At 30.7% G+C, this 17,980-nt stretch overlaps 1 protein-coding gene across 1 annotated transcript in view; it reads left to right on the forward strand.

Moving 5' to 3' along the window:
* The window catches only part of LOC148277555 (uncharacterized), a 320,355-nt gene that overhangs the window by 227,389 nt on the left and 74,986 nt on the right, over positions 1-17,980 (forward strand). Inside the window, exon 3 of the mRNA XM_088232727.1 lies at positions 12,228-12,371. Coding sequence (XP_088088853.1) covers positions 12,228-12,371 — 144 coding nt within the window. The remainder of the gene's footprint in view (positions 1-12,227; positions 12,372-17,980) is intronic.

A 17,980-nucleotide genomic window follows, 5' to 3' on the forward strand; every position in this document is an offset into this window, starting at 1 on the left:
TAATATTATAATCTAATATCTAATACGATTTACTAATAAAAGTACTCGTTTATGGTTGAATTCCAAAGCATCAAATAATTCGTTTTCAAATATCGAATTCTTTTTGCAAATGTCAAACTCGGCTCTTTTCACCATTAGGGGTGCACTTTGTTAATGAATACGATTGTCAAAAATGTACTTAATTTCAATTAATATTATTTTAATACTACCAAAAATCCAGTAAAAAGAAATACTTGGGAAGAAACTATAAGGAATGCAAGGAGAGAATCTCATTGGGATCCATAAAAGGAAAATGTTGTTTGTAAAAAATAAAAAACAAACCTTTTTCACATACAAAAAAAAACAATATCTTTCAATTTTCTTGTATATGCATTCTCGTTGAATGTAATCCTGGTAAGTCGATAAAAAATCGATTTATGCTTCTAACTTTTTTTTTCAGATTCGATTAACAGTTTTGATATCTACTAATACGCGCGGCGCAAAGATCTAAATTTTGCTGAAAACCGCACTTAAATCAGTTAAGCTGTTTAAAAGAAGTTCAGTGACATCACATATACAGAAGAATTATACATATAAAGATATATATTTTTTACAGATATTTAATACAGAAATGTAATATATAAAACCATCATAAAATAAACATGACGTTTCTACAACCTCGTTTAGGGACTTTGACGTTTAATATCCTTACGGCTTCTATTTCCTGTATGGGGTTGTAGATCCCATAAAACACGAAACTCATAAAACCTTATGATATTTGAGAACTAAAATTATTCTGGGAATTGCTAGCTGGTTGCAACCTGTCACCATATCTTGTTTGATCTGTCTTTAACTCGAATTTATACTTGTAAAGAAGGATCAAATACTTTTGTGAAATAAAAATGTATTTGAGTAATTTGGTTATGTACTATTTAAAATGCTTGCGAGTAGCAAAAAATAAATAAAAAACAATAAATATAAAACACACTACCTGAATAAAATTATATAAACATGAAAAAAACGTTTCACTAAAAATAAATATTAGCTTCATCATCATCATCATTCTCCTTCCGCACCTAATGTTGCATCAGCCATTGCCAACGGTACACCCATCACAACGTATTTGGATCATTCGAGAAGGTTAGATGATAAGTCTTACGCTTTTGGAGTCAGTTCATGGCTTGAAAGATTTTAGTGTAAAAATGCCGTTTTTCGAGTAATATATCATATAAAGGACGGTATAATACTTATCTTTTGAAATCAGAAAAATAGAGAAAATTTGGAAAAAGAACTCGGACGTATTTAAAATTTGATGCTCGAGGAACGCGTGGAAACTCCTTGTTGGAGATAACAGAAGAAAACAATCGCGTGTTTATTACATGCCGTCTAAATATGGTAACAGAAAGGTTGACTGCGTAGAGGTTTCACGTTGAATCACTGAATACTGAACTGGACTACATATCGGAACTATATAAGAATGTCTGAACTGACTAACTAAAGATGCTACCATTTATATAAAGTTATGGTTCAATGTTTATTTTATTGCCTTTGAGATTTTGAGATCGTGTACTAACTCTGTTCTTCTCAGCGATTTTATATCCGCTAGTATTAGCACTTTGTCACTACTAATTTGGGTGTTTTGACAATCGATTTTTTACACACGGAAAATGTATGATTCATTGTCTGCACTGTCAGATGACAGTGGGTATTCGTTTTCGGGTAAATTTGCAGTCCCACTAATATAATTAAAAGTCTTTAGATTTAAAATTTCTTGCAACAAAGAAGAAAATTGTTTTTGAGATGGGAATATGGAAGTCAAGACATTAGCTGGGGGTTGCGACCTGTCATTGGGTAGTTTAAGTGGCCACTTTAAACACTAAGTAACGTTCCCCATTCTGTTTTAACATCCACATTTTCTTAACTCTGCTATCTGTTGACTTTTGTTAAGTAAAAGAGCTGAAACCCTTATTGATGATTTATCTGGCTAAATTATTTCGCATACTAGGTATCGCCTGGAGATTACTGTAATATCTGACTTTGTTAGATCTTCTTCTGCCGCCTTATACTCTCCACTGCTGGATAAAGGCCTCTTCCAAACGTCTCCATTCTTCCCTATCATCCGCTTTCACCATCCATGTTTTACCGGCAATAGAGGCAATGTCGTCGACCCATATTTTCAGTGGCCTTCCAACACTTCTTTTGTTTGCCCACGGTCTCCACTTTATTATTCTGGGTGTCCACCTGCCATCATTTTGTCTCGCCGGGTGTCCTGCCCACTGCCATTTCAATTTCGCTGCACGATGATATCCACGACTCCGGTTCGGCGCCTTATTTTTTTAGATATTTTTGGGTAATGTATTGTGCCCGTATGAATATAGAAAATGAGTCACATAAAATAAAGTCGAATATTACGTTTTTTGCAGACTAAATAAAAAAACACTTTTTCTCTACGTTTGTTGACAAGCACATTAAGTTTAAAAAGGTGTAAAATAAATTGTAATTTAATTAAAACATGCAAAGATGAATGGCCACTTAATTTCCGGTGGCGATGAAAACGGTAATTAAATTATAACAAAGTTAGAATATTTATTATACAAAGGAGTTCGTTCTTGTTCAACGCTTTCGAAATCCCACAAAGGGACATATCGTGTGTGTAGAGTTATAGTCACAATGGAAATTTAATGGCAGGAAGAAAATATATGCTTTTAACGACTTTGTCAAAGCAAAATGCCTTAACGGTTTTGTAATGGTATCAATAAAATTATAGAAATGACAATACGAACGTTGATAATTTTCAATATTAATCTGTTATTTTAATCGCTACCTTTATTTAGGACAAAAATTATGACGTCAAGGCGTGTACAGTAAAGAGCAAACAAATAGGGGTAAAAAAAATACAGTTACATTTTTCTAATAAATTTAATTCAAAAGCAAGAAACAGATAGTTTACCTCTTTTTTAAAACATTATATATTTTATTTTATTTTTATTTTTTTATTTTATTTCATTGGAAAGCCAACAGACATTTTTACATTTATAAGAATCAATTATACCATAAATGCATATCATAAAGTCCAATTAGAGGCTTCTACGTAATATTGTTATTGTGACTGTTGTCACATAAAAATTATACAAACCATAAAATAACTAATCATTCAAACCTTATAATATTACTAGAAATGTAATGTAAATGTAATACATATTATTCAAAATATATCTACTTTTGAATATTGGTCACACAGTTGCACATTATAATATATAATACAACTAAAGTTGACCATAGAGTGTTCATTTATTATGTGCCTACATACAGAACTGCACATAACCTGCATAATATAGGCTGCGGATTCAAGGCGCAACATCATAACTTGAATTATTTTTGTAAATTACACTTTTAAAGGAAGTTAAAGGTATGTTATTAATATCAATACAATTTAATTTCTGATTACACACACGGCAGGTTCTATTTACAAATTAATTTTGAAAAGATTTAGTGGAACATTTAAAAATTTAAAAAAAAGATTGGTTAAGATTACATATGGTTAGAATATGTCATAAGTCATAACCCACCATTGTATGGTTAAATACCTGGAATAAAGCAGGCATTTGGCGAACAAATTACGTTGGTCATATTTCCGCTACCGTCGGCGTCGTGTAAATAAGTGTTCTGATTTTTACATTAAAATTTGAAATCATGTATTTTGAACTATTCAACTTGTAAAAAAAATATTGTTTTGCTCACAATAGGTTAAAAAAAACATTGTGATCCCAAAAGAATTTCCTGGATAAAGCTGTTGGTAAATAAAATAAATTGAATACAGAAGAGAGTTCAATTTGCTTAAAAGTACTTATTCCAATGGAGTACTAAGCAGTGGAAGCATGTTCTTTTCAGTGACGAGTCAAAGTTTAATCGTATTGGATCTGATGGGAGAAGATATGTTTGAAGATTTCAGAAAATCAAGAAATTGAATTCTCAATATATGTACAATCAAGATGGTTGAAGGAGCGGGTAGTAGTGTAACGATGTGAGGTAGTATATCGAGGCGTGAAGTAAGATCAATCTATTGAATAAACTATATTAAAGACCAGCACGTAAACATAAAAGTTCAAAAAAGTGTTCTGTTATCATATGCTTGAGAAAGTTTACAAGTGATTTGGAAATTTCAGCAAGCCAAAGCATTCGAAACATACGACATGCAAAAAATGGATTATAGCGAAAGTCACTCTGATCGTTTGTCATATGTCAACCCCTAATAAAATTTATGAAATTATGTTAAATTTGATAAACGAAAATGCAGTAATTTAAATGAATTGTTTGAGAAATTAAAAAATGTCGGGAACAATATTCCACTAGAAAAATACCATAAGCTAAAAAGTCCATGTCCAGAAGATGCTCGTCAAGTGTACCTATTTAAATTATCCCCAAACAAAATAAAGCTGTTATTTAAAAAGGTTTTCGTAAACTTCATGTTGTTGCATTACTAAACAAATTTTATGTGTATGATAAAATGGATGTTTTTGTACTTTTTACACAAGTGTCTCTGGATACTCGTCTCTGTATATATGACAAAATTTATTATGAATAGCAACACATTATCTAAATGCTAGTTTTCTATGAGGGTTTCTGATGGAAAAATGGTACCAAAGCGATGTCACTACGAAACCATTTTGTTTTATCTCAAATATTTTCTGTGTCCTGGCGAATAAAGAATTAGTTCTGTGTGTGAAATAGAACCAGAATCTGGGACGACTGTTTAAAACTCTGTGGCTGATCTCAGGTAAAAGTCCGTAAAATGGAAATCGAGTGGAGAGAAATCTGCATCTTTGTTCAGTAGTTCATCTACCTATCACTTTTTAGGTCCTGGATTTAATTCTTGACAGGGTTGAATCGGGTTGTGGTCCCGTGGCCAGTGTCTCGAACTCACGGCTCAAAAGTCCGTGGTTCGAATCCTACTCTACCTTAACTTGGTTCCCATTTTCTAATAGTCAGTTATTTACAACTCGTTGAAAATGGCCCTCAGGATTAAGTGTTTTTGGTAAATCATAAGAACGCAAATATTTCTTTAATTTAAAAATAAAATAAAATAATATATTTTTTTTAAACTGCAATATTTCATTGTTATTGGATTGGCACATGTCAAACTGATCACTCTCACGTAACAGATGATCTAAATATGCTGCATTTAGTTAAAATAAAATGCCTTATGCACCATTATGTGCGGAAATAATCATGGTCATGATAAGTAAGGAAGGCACAATTTTTTTCTACTAAAACAAAACTGTTTAATTTTTGTTCTTTGTCGATATATGAACATAATGCATACATGGCTGTTAGATTTATTTATTTACTGACATTTCAAAGTACAAAAAATGAGTACTTTGGCGGACTTATTGCTAAATACAATATCTTCTAGCCAGCCAAAAAACAAACTGGTCAAAACAGGAGTTGGTCAAAAATTCGTACTTGAAAACAAAATATGTTTATATCAAAAGATACATACATGAAAAAACGTAAAAACCGCTGTTTTTTTAGAGAGATAAGGCTTGCACATATAAATTTAAAGAAAAGTAAATTATGTTTTACATTTTAAAGTATGAGAAATCTGTAATCAGGTTATGAGTTTGGAAGGAGAGAAGAAGAGGAACCGGGAAAAATTTCAAGGTGGAATTTTATCACCATTACTATTTTGCCCGGTTTATCACTCCGATAGTTCATATTATCTCCATGCAGATGATTGATGTTAAGAACCTTGATCCAGCAAGATTTCTTTTTGAACTAATTAAGCTTACAAAATAAACAGCAAAAAACTTTAAGGTTTTGTTACCGGAAGTCACCGTTCTCTTTCGGGTCGTTGTACTCAGCGCTTAATGTTCCGCGGCGTATTTCGTAGAAGAAACTTCCTTATAATTACACTAAAGCGCTTCTGATGTTGCCCCTTTAAGTACTCCTATGGACAAAATTAAACTGTCAAGGATAAAATTTTGGTCTAGAAATACGGATGTTTGGGGGAAAAGAAGTACAAGAAAAGGGACGAAAGTTAGCCTAGCAGGAACATAAATTAGTATTCAATTGCAGTACTTAAATCTTGCATGTTCACATGAAGAAATAAAATGTCGTCGGTTTGCCGCAAGAAGCAACTAATATAACAAAAGCTTTAATAATATTTATTTTATTTTACAAAGAACAAGATTTACAATGCAAATGTTGATGGGTGTAGAAAACGAGGAAAACCGAATAAGATATGGCATTATAAAATCCAATAAATAATTGAAGATGGACATGTTTGCATGAAGAGGAAGTGAGGTATGTATGCAAAGACAGGGTAAAGTGGTGTATCTTCTCTGTCAGGGAAACGGCGGGACAGTTTTTATGAACGTCTGTCCAGTCGTTTTACAAAGAAGCCCCCTTTTTAAAGCTTACAATAATAGCCCTAAAAAATAAATAAAAACTTTTATAAAAAAGTGTTTATTTTATTTTTTTATTTGTTGACAACTATCTTATTCAACAAAAAACGTTTTCATGTATTTTATAATCCATATCCCAGTTTCAGGTAAACGCTAAATAATTTTGGCTAATGCTATGTGAGCGTACACAAATAAATAAATAATTTATCGTTTCTATTAGTACATTATATCTGTAATTAGCACGCATTAGTATATTAATTAAATGTTATTTTAAGGACATAAAATAATAATAAAAAAGTTGATGGAATTCGTTTGAAATACGAACCTCGAGTGCTATCCGCAATGAGTTTGTATTCCTGAAAAGGAAAATGGAATCCCTGTTAACAAAACACCATAGTTAATGAGGTTTTGAATTAAACATCACAACCCTTTGCCTCATATTTATGTGTGGCTGACTAAGGGTTGAGTTTTTCATATATTTCTCTCATTTGTGCACTTGGTCTATTGTAGAATTAAAAATTCAACCTTATTATAGCACCTCTTGGTGCATATTCTGTTTCAATTTATAAATAAGTCAAATTACCTTCATTTTCATGTGGGTGAGATGATATTTTTAATCGAATTAAAATTTAAAATTACATAACTTTTTAAAATTTGTTTGTTTTTACCTATTTATTTCAGCAATTTACCTTTAGTTATATACAAAATGGTTTTTATACTTTGTTAAAGTATACATACATTTTTTTTGTGGGAGTCATCTAAGCTGCCTTACTAGAGATAGCTTCTTTGTTCTCAGATAGATTTTTTTTTATCGTTAATATCATGCACTTCAAAAAACTTTTTTTCTATTTTGAAAGTTTTACCATTTTATATAATAATAAAACTTATAAGGAGATTAAATCGAAATAGAAATGTAAAATAATAAATTAGGTTAAGTGTTAAATTTGAATATAATTGTAGAGTAATAAATTTAATAAAGGGGTTATTCATATCATATAAAAACTTAAGGTAAGAGGCATGTGTTAAAATATATACCTATATAAATTAAATATACGTAAGTTGTACACAAAAGAAACCAAACAAATTGTTTATATTCATTGAATAAATTATTTTGTAAAAAACCTTTAATAACCCTTGAAGTACTCTCCATTTGCGTTAGTGTATTTGTCCAATCTTTTATACGGTTGCCGGATTTTTTTGCCGGATCGGTTGCTGCATTGAACTCTTAAGTCAATTTTAGACAACTTCTGGCTGTCGTAGGTTTTTAAGGATGATTTGTCGAGTTTTAACAACGTTTTTATCGGTTCGGGCCGTCAAAGGATGTATAGAGCGGATACGATCATCAATGGATATTTCAACTCTTTTAAAACTGGAAAACTACTCAAACACTTCCTTGTTCCCCAAAACGTCATATTTTTAGGCCGGTGTTAAACTTTGAAGAGTTTTTGCGCGAGTTTTTCTAATCAAGAAACAAATCTTCGTGACCAAGTGTTCGATCACCCTTTGAAAAATGACAAACACAGGAAAAAACTATCACAAAAAAAATTACACCAGCCAAACGGATCCTTTTTTAGTGATGATATTTGGCACACTGGTTGAGAAAAGGGAGTTCTGCACCCGGCACTACCAAATCTCCGCACAGGAAGATATTAGTTCGGTTTCTTTTCGGTATCACCTCGAATGTATGCACAATATTATTATTAAAGAACACCTAAGAATATGTTTACAAGTATGTGTGCCCTCATTAGGAATTAAATTTTTTACATCGTGTGGTCTAAAATAAGATAAGATTGTTGGTCTCAGCAGGGAAAATGACAGGAGAAAACGCAAAAAACATGTTTTTTTTTTGTCGGCAGGGAAGATTAACGATTAATTAAGTAAAATTTTTGTGATTTTCAAAACATACCCTCCTTTTAAGTTTGGAAACTATGAAATTAAAAATCCAACAAAATAATGCATAGAATCGTCATATTTATTTAATTTTCTTTAATAACTTAGGCTTAAATGTAAATGTAACTAAAAACTAAAATTTCTAGTTATGTCGAAAATTTTGACATAATACTTGACATAATACTTGACACAATACTGCCATTGGTCCGGACAATTTAAGCATCCTTACTATAAAAACTATTAAAACAGATAATAATAATAATACAAAATCCAATGTTTTGCAATATATTTTTTAATATTGTAATAAATTAGAGGTTTTCGAAAAAAAAAAAAAAAAATAGCAAACATTATACCGATATACATAACAGGCCCACCGTATAATAACTTCCGGTGCGTGTTAATAGTACTATAAGGTTTTATATTTTTTTGTTTTTGTTTTTTGTACTCAAATATTTTAATTGTCAATTTTTATATATGAGGGTGTGTATATTTATGCAAGTATGTATGTATAAACACATGTATGTTGTGTATAAATATGTCATATTTTGTTCAAAATTTGTACTGTCACGTGAGAATGATTAAAGCAGTATACCCGCGCATGCCTATGTGGGATATTTTTTTCTTGTCATTTCGTTCTTTTATTATTTAAATTTACTCTAAATCTATGTTATTATAAGAAAAAAAATTCAATGAGTATATAAAAATATATATCATATAATTTTATACGAATTGCAGTGGTCTAGGTTACGATAATTCTGCAAAGTTTCTCCTGTCTTCACGCAAATCTGATGATGTGGTTGCAGATGATGGAATGCAGTTTTCTGTAAAAAACAAAATTACTCCACGTTTATTTTTAATTTATCAAAAAATAAAAACGATTGCTCCTAACTATTAAGTTTCATACATTTCGATTTTTGGCATAAACCAACTACACTTTTGTTTTATTTTACAGTCGTCATTTTAGTGTACTATGATAATAATTTTTCATAAAATTCTCAAATTAAATCCGTGCATCGAGAACAAATCAAAACAGTGATGATTTAGAAATATTGTAAATCTAACCGCTGATAATCTTAGAAAAGAATCAATCATATCGAATTTAACAAACAATTTTATTTTCTCGTGTTTTTGTTTTTCTGTTGTCATTTATATATATTCGTACTATGATATTTATTGTCTCAAATTCCTCAAGTAGTTTTTGAATAAATAAAAAAGAGTCAACAAAATGATTTGAAATAGGAGTACACTACGAATTTCATTTCTATTTTCTTTTAAATTTTTGCCAGAAAATGAGTTGAAATTTGATAAAGAATACACTTTCATTATGACATTGACTTTAAGATCTCTCTTCCTCGCAGTGGACAATTTACTTTACAAGTGTCACAATGACGGCTTTGGAGATCGAGAAAAAAATGGCTCCATTGTACCAAAAATGACAACGCCCGAAAGGACGAACCTGTTTAAAAAAACTTCCTTTCATGACCTCTACTGTCACATTTCGAAATGTTTACGATGCTTAAGCAGGTGCTTAAAGCTTTAAGTTTCAGTATTGAACTTCTTCACTTTTCACAGAAGTATTTTTAAAATCAACAATATAATAAACAAACCATTTGTATACAAATACTTATTGTCGATATTTCAAAAAGTTTGCTTGGTAAAAAATAATCACATGTACATAAGATAACAGGACTTTTTCAAAACAAAATACGATAAACGCAAAAGTTCAATTTTACTTCTAAAAAGTGAGATTTTTGAGATTGGTGAGAGATTTTTCATTTGGACGTTTTTTATTTAAGAAAAATAGAACCTTAAAATAATGTTTTTTTTAAATATTTTAATAACAATAGAAAATCTTTTTAAAAAAGTAAAATAATATATAAATTTAATAAAAATCACCGCCATCACATATTTTCAATAACTTTGTCCCATTCTGTTTCACATCTTATTATGTAGAGTGTCTCTTTCTACTTATTTTTTTAAATTTACTTATACTTAGACAGGTGCCGTGGTGCAGTTGGTTAGACGGCCAACTGAGAAACTGGCGTTGCGGGTTCCATTCCCGGCAGTTGCAAGAAAAAAATCCAAGAAAGATTTTTTCTCAATTGGTCTGGGTGTTGTGGTGTAATTTTTATTACCCCCTTCCATATCCCCTCTTTCCCACTTGCTCAAGACTCGAAATAGAAGCTTAGCGAGTTATTCCTTTTAAAAAAAATAAAAATATAATATTTAGTTTTAAAACTTATATTGAAAAGATAAATTATTATAACTAACTAACTAACTAACCATCACGCCATTTCCCCGGAGGGGTAGGCAGAGAGGAAAAAAAAAAAAAAAAAAACTTGTACATAAACAGATTGGTGTCTGTTGAACTACCGGTAATAAGCCCATGTCGTTTAGGAGCAATAATTTGTTTTAAATGAGTAACTTATTTATCGAGTACAAGCTTTTCAAACAATTTAGAGAGTGTAGACTAAATACAAATCAGTCTGTAGTTACATATTTCATATTAACTACCCTTTTAAAATAAAGGTGTAATGTGGCTTTATTTCTAACTAACTAACTAACCATCACGCCATTTCCCCGGAGGGGTAGGCAGAGAGGATAGAACGCCACACCACTCTGTCCTGGCACACTTCCTTTGCTTCCTTCACATTCATACATCTTCTCATGTGCGCACGTCGATTATTCCGACTTTTCACATGACCACTTTCAAGAATTTGTTGTACTTGATCATGCCATGTCTTTCTCGGCCTTCCTCGACTTCTACAACCAGACACATTCGCATCATAAATCTTTTTAGCCGTTCTTTCATCATTCATTCGCTCCACATGACCGAACCATCGCAAAAGACCTTTCTTAATTTTGTCAATAATGCTTAACTCAGCCTTGCATTCTGCTCTAATTTCGACATCTTTTACATAATTCACTGTTTTTCATAAATAAATTGATTCTTATATTCGTTGAATTTTTAAAAATAAAATATTTTTTCTTTGAAAAAGTAAACGAGTAAGTTTTGAAAATTATTATGAAAATAAAACTTTGTTATTAGTGTTACACAATTTTTTTTATTTTACAAGAACAGTTTTCTATCACCCGTCGATGGGGGGAGTGTTTTCCCGAAACTGTAGTAGTGTTCTTGTAAAATAATAAAAATTGTCTAACACTAATAAAAAAGTTTTATTTTCATAATAATTTATAGTGAAGTGTGACGGAGTGAATGTCGATTTTATAAACCAGTTTTGAAAACCTTAAAAACATATTTATCGTACTAATATTATATTTTCCAAAAGTAAATAACATAAATATTCATAATACAAAACAGATAGAATACATTTTAGAGAAGAAATACGGATGTCTAGGCATTGACAGGTCATTTTCGAAGATCAATGTTTTGTAAGTTCTTTCATCTGTAGATTTTCGTGAAGTTAATAAGCCGAATTTATTTTTGCAGATGAGATTCTTTTACCTACAAGACAATTATTTCATCTACATACTCGTATTGGGCAACGCTTGAAAATATTTAAAAAAAAAAATCTTTACTTGAAGCAGTTGGTTTTATTAACAATATTTTTAGTTTGTTCTAATGCATGTAGACAAGAACTGGATCTCACTCTCTAAGGAGTTATTAAGATTGACATTTTTATAAGAGATAGAGAGCATTTAGTAATACGGTAATCTTAATAACTTTTTAAGGGCTGAAATACAGTATTTGACTTCAAAATTTTGGACACTCTTAAAATATTATTCCTAAATAATATTTTCTGATTCTATCATTATTTCTTTTCTCTATTATAAATAGAAAAATGAAGAAATATTGATTCGGTGTGAAATAGTAGCATTTGTTTCACAAACCTTGGCATGTAGACACTTTGATTTATCTAATTTATGTTTTAATTCACTCCATTTTTTTATTTTGATTATATCGTTTTTATACAACGTACCCTTTTTTTCCAGGTGATAATGTGTCTCTTCCCTGTCTGGTGTACGTCCACGGAGAATCCTATGAATGGAATTCTGGAAACCCTTACGATGGAACAGTCCTCGCTTCTCAAGGACATTTGATAGTGGTTACCATCAACTTCAGACTTGGTATTTTGGGTGAGTATTTTTTTATCTCGCAATTTTATTTTGATTACTACACATATTACCAGGAATCGAACCCAGAATCTAAGTTTGTCAATCAGTTTTATTACAGAAATTACAACAAATACGCATTATGTTTTCGCAAAATAATTATGGAAGTCTAAATATTTACTAAGTATATATACCATTTACAATTCTGTCCATTTTAAAACATCAATTTTCCATTGGTTCTGAAGTAAAAAGCTAAAACATTTATTGACGTGCGTAAGATTGTAGTGTCTGGAAAGGTTTGGTCATACCTACTTAAAATATACTTGTTTACAAATCAGGAATAATGTTAAAAATGTAGTAAATATTTACTGCGGATTTTTGCGATTCTAATAATGTAAATATCAATGCGCAAAAAACATTTTTTTATTTAAAATTTTCGGCTTTAAAAACGAGCACATACAAAACGGCTCGTAGTTGGCGACACGTCATTTTGATGTCACACGTCATGCCCGCCAAATGTGCTTCTGACAAACATTGCGTACGAGCATGGCGCAGTGACGTAATACGTGCCATGTCAAACTTAATAGACATAGGCTATTGTGATACAAGTAAATACAGTTTTTGCTACCATTTGTGTTTGCAATATGGTCATAAGGATGAATGACAGTATCCGATAAAGGTCCTGTGCCTAATTTGCCAAACTCACAGTAAAAGGGGCAGTAAAGGTAGTAAAATCTTGGGATTGTTTTAGTTATTGCATATCAATAAAATTACGCCCAAAGCATTGAGCATGTTAGGTTTCATAATTCGAATAAGTTTGAACACTTTGATAATCCAAAGGCCCTAATTTCATTATATTATACATTTGTCAGAAGCCATTTGGAATACGCAACTCAGATATGGAATCCTCAGTATGCCATATATATAACAATAATAAAAAAATATTCAAAACTATCTTATGTATCAACTCTCACTGCCTCTACCTACCATGGAATCACTTCTCTTCAGCTCCGCAGAGTGTGTGCGGACCAACTACTGCTTCACAAAATTATGACAGGAATGGTTGACTGTACAGAGCTGCTTGGTTTAATAACAATACATGTGCCAGCCAGGATTTGTTGACGGTACGACCTGTTTCATGTACCAATAAGTAAAACATCGTATGTTAAAAATGCTTTTTTCGTAAGATTTTTTCAGTTTATAATAAAAAATTTAAAGATATAGATTACACAAACATCACTCAGATTTAAAATTTACACTAAAAATGCATTATGTAACTTAGTAGACATTATAATAATAAATATGTACATCTCACTTCCCCTCCTTATCCTCTCTTTAAGCGTCCTTGTCTTTATCCTGTCCAATTTACAATAACTTACCGTTCTTTGAAAGAACTGTGTTTTCTTTGATTATAAAAAACAAACAAAAAAATGATTATTGAAAAATATTTACGAGTACATAAAAATAACTTTTTTATATGTTTAAACTTATATGTATTTGTTTAATATGTAATATATTTTCTTTACTAACTTTGTATACTTTGTGGAAATCTGTTATTAGTTCTTAGTTTATACACTATATCTGTTTATTTACTATAAATATGTATGTAGCACTGTTGATTTACCAAATTAACTAAAATAAAAAAATAAATTAAATAAAAATAAAATTAGATTAAAATCGTAATACGTAAATTTGAAAATATTTAATTATTCGTTTATTAAAAAAAAAAACTTTTTTCTTTAAGTTAAACCGATAGAAAGACCCACAGTCTTTAAAATGTTTTCGAATATGTAAAGAAAGCACTTTCACGTACGTTTTATACCATATGGAGTGAATGTTTTGTTTCCCGGTAAAATTAAGTTTGCGTTTTTTAAACCATTGTAGAAAAATCGTCCGACGTCGCACGACGTAATAATCCAGTTATTATCAACAATTTTTTGCTGGATTAAAAATAATATACAAAAACGCAAGGACCCTAGACGTATAATTTACATAACTGGAATACTGCTAGTTTGATTGTTTTTTTGAAGCAATGCTACGTATTTCTATATACTATGATATTATCATTAAAATATGATGCATAGATTGCTCATAAACATAGTCAAGTTTTAGCTCAACTCAAGGTGCAAAATTAAACATGTTTTATGCAAGTAGATTCGCTGCGGAATTCCTGACTCCTCGTCTTTTTTATATCCCCGATGTCTGTTTTGTTTTAATTTTTGCAAAATTCTAAGCCGTTTCATCCCATGAATGTAAAATTTAAAACCATTTCATTCTGATGATAACAAACAAGTAAAAATATTTTGAGCCCAAAAGTGTATTAAAAGTAATTTTGCCTCTGTCGTTTTAATGACTTCATACTTTACGCATTCAAATAAAAATTCACATATGACTTATTTAAATTTTGCTGTTATATCTGCCACCATAAATGAGTGGAGTTTGAACATAATAAAAGCGTTTATTAAAGGCAATCAAAACATTTTACTTCACCGCTGTAAAAAATGCTTGAAATGGGATCGGCCTTTTGTTTGATCATTAAAAATAAAATATATCCTTAAATTAATAACCGCCTATATGGAGAAAAACTATTTTACGATTATTGACTACGAAGTTAGCTTCATATTACAGCAATCTAACGGACCGTAGGTACATGGATTGAAATTTGCGAGCGCAAACCGAAGCCGTCTATTACACGTTTGTTGTCTCAGAGCTTAACGGCTTCTCTAGAGAAATCTTACTCTGAGGATAAAACGATAAATACATTCTGGTATAAAAACAATCATTCATAAAATTATTGATGAATAAAAGTCGAATATACATTTGTTTAGCTAATTAGACAAATGGAAATAAAAAGTATTAACACAATAGAAAAAGCACGATTTAAAAATAATGTCCATATAATTTTTGTAAGAATATTTTACCAGGCACAAATTTTACCTATAAAATTTCGAAAGAATTAATTTAAGTATAATTTTTATATCATTGATGTGACAAAATTTCAATGTACATTTGTCACCAATTACCTACGCTTAAACGTGTCTGCTTTACATAATTAAATTAACATTATATTTTTACAAACATTGCATAGATAATGTCTACAACAAATTAAATTAGTTAATAAATTTGTGAAAAAATCCACGAGAGTTTATGAAAAGCAAAAAAACAAACCGATATCTGACCACAATATGAAAGAAGTTACTTAAGTTTTATCGCAAACTACGGAATTTCTAACACAGTCTATCTTCTAAAGAGATTTTTTTATCATTATAATTTTTTCTCCCTTATTTTTTTGCGTAAGGATGAAATCATAGCATATGACAGAAAAGTCAAGAAATAAAATTGAAATCTATATTTGGCTACTTTTATTTTCGTCATGCTCGTTAAGAGTCAAAATTATCATAATCATTTCCCTACCGGCACCCGGTGGTGCATAGAATACTGAATTGGTACTCCAATCGCAGCAAATCTAGATAATATTTGTTACACGGAAGGTGAAGTAATTCATTCGTCTTACGCTTCAGGTAGCAGTCCAGGGACAGTTAAATATTGTAGTGTTTAACAACAATTAAACGAGTATTTCACGGAAACCCTGCAACGAATCGAATTCGGGATCTCTAGAATGGTAGGCGAATGCGCCAACTACTACACGACGGATCCGACTTATCCTCACTCGACTTCCTTTTTTAGGATTTTACCTGTCAGTAACCATTGAGTTGTAAACGTTTATTTAGGATTCTGGTTTTATTTTGCACACAGAACTGTATTCTGCGTCCACCTGACCATAAGATAGAAAACTGATGAAAAAACCCATTGAAAAATACCAAGCATCTCTTTTGTAACAATTTTTTGGAAAAATATTTTGATTTTGTCCGAATTTTTGTGAAAAAAATATTGTATTTCACCTTCTAGGGAGCTATTAAGATTAACAAATCACAACAGAGTTGAAGCACAGTTTAGAGATGGAAATATGGACGGCTAGGTATTTACAGGGCTAATGATTAGTCATTCGATGGTGTAAGTGGCCACTTTGCACACCGTGTAACATTTACCATTTTGCTTATGTTTGAACAATTCATTAAAATCAACAGGTGGAAGAATTGAAGAAACATGGATATTCAAAGATAGGCACAATGGTAAATGTTGCAGTGTGTAAAGTGTCCACTTAGACCAGCCAATGACAGGTCATAAGCCATGTAAATTACTAGACTCCCATATTTCTTTCTAATGTTCGGCATCTCTATTATCATTTGTTAATTTTTATAACTTTTTCTCTTAAGGTGTCCAAAATAAAACACTTTTATTGGATTTAATTCTACTTTTAAAAAAAAAAATACATGTGACGATAATGTTTAATAAATCAGTTTGAGAATGTTTTTACAAGACGAAACGCGTCACATATATTTTTAAAATGTAAAAGTAGAATTAAATCCAATTAAAGTGTTTTATTTTTATTTTGGATACCTTACCAAATTTCATTATAGAATTTTACCAGTTATCTGAATAAACAATAAATAGGGTTGTCTTTTGAAATTTGCAGTATATCTAGTAATTAAAATATGATAATGGTTTCATTAACCTAGCTGAATAAATGTTAGTAATAAGACTGAAAGTTACGAACATCAGTCAACTTAGTGGCTCAGTTCTTTTCACCACCCAAAAGACGATATTATTTTTGTGGAAAATTCAACTCATATTTGAAAATACAACAAAAGTTATTAAATAAATATCAACAAGATGATAAAGACGATTAATAGTAATATAAAGAAAACACGAACTTCTCTTTTTTTTAAAAATTGAATGGTCTTTACCCTGGTGATATTTTATATCGGTGCATTTTTTCATTATAGAATAACGTGTCGTCACGTTTGCTCCAGTTCACCCCATGCCCTTTCCTCGGGCAAGGACTTTAGATACACAGATCACGTGTATTGACCCAAAGTATTTGCTTTTAGCAATTAAGGTCAATGTTTACCTGTCACTCCTCTTTTGGCCCTTTTCAAACACTTGTTCTGAATCCCAATATTTTCTTTTTATAAACCTCGGCTAGTATCTAAAAATATGATTTTGTGAATGCAAACAATTTCAGTGAAATAAATAGAGGCAGTATTAAGAAATAAAAAAATATTAACATTACAAAAACATATTCAATGCCCATTGCTAAAAATAATTGGTTTTCTTATAATACTGATTCTAAAATTGATTATTTTTGTTTTTAAAATATTAAAAAATATTACCTAAAAGTTTTATTAGATTGTAATATTTAATTTTTGTTTTATTTCTATTTAATATTCATTTTTCGAAATGTAATGAGTGGAGGGAATATGGAAGTCTAGGCATTTACAGGGCTTATGACCTGTCATTGGCTGGTTTAAGTGGCCACTTTACACACTGTGTAACATTCACCATTCTGTGATAAAGGTTTAAGCTCTTTTACTTCACAAAAGTCAACAGATGGAAGAGTTGAGGAAATGTGGATGTTTAAACATGGGCAAAACACAAAAAAAAATCCCTCTGTGTTGAAATAAATTTAAATATGAACAACTCCCGAGGGAAGAAATCCAGCCAGTCTGCAAGCATTTGGACATAATCAAACATTGTTAAAATATTAGCCTTTATAGATCCAGTCCACAGAT

This window comes from Micrasema longulum, unplaced genomic scaffold (assembly GCF_059751315.1).
Source record: "Micrasema longulum isolate JH-2025_06_02 unplaced genomic scaffold, ASM5975131v1 h1tg001012l, whole genome shotgun sequence".
Classification (NCBI taxonomy): Eukaryota; Metazoa; Arthropoda; class Insecta; order Trichoptera; family Brachycentridae; genus Micrasema; species Micrasema longulum.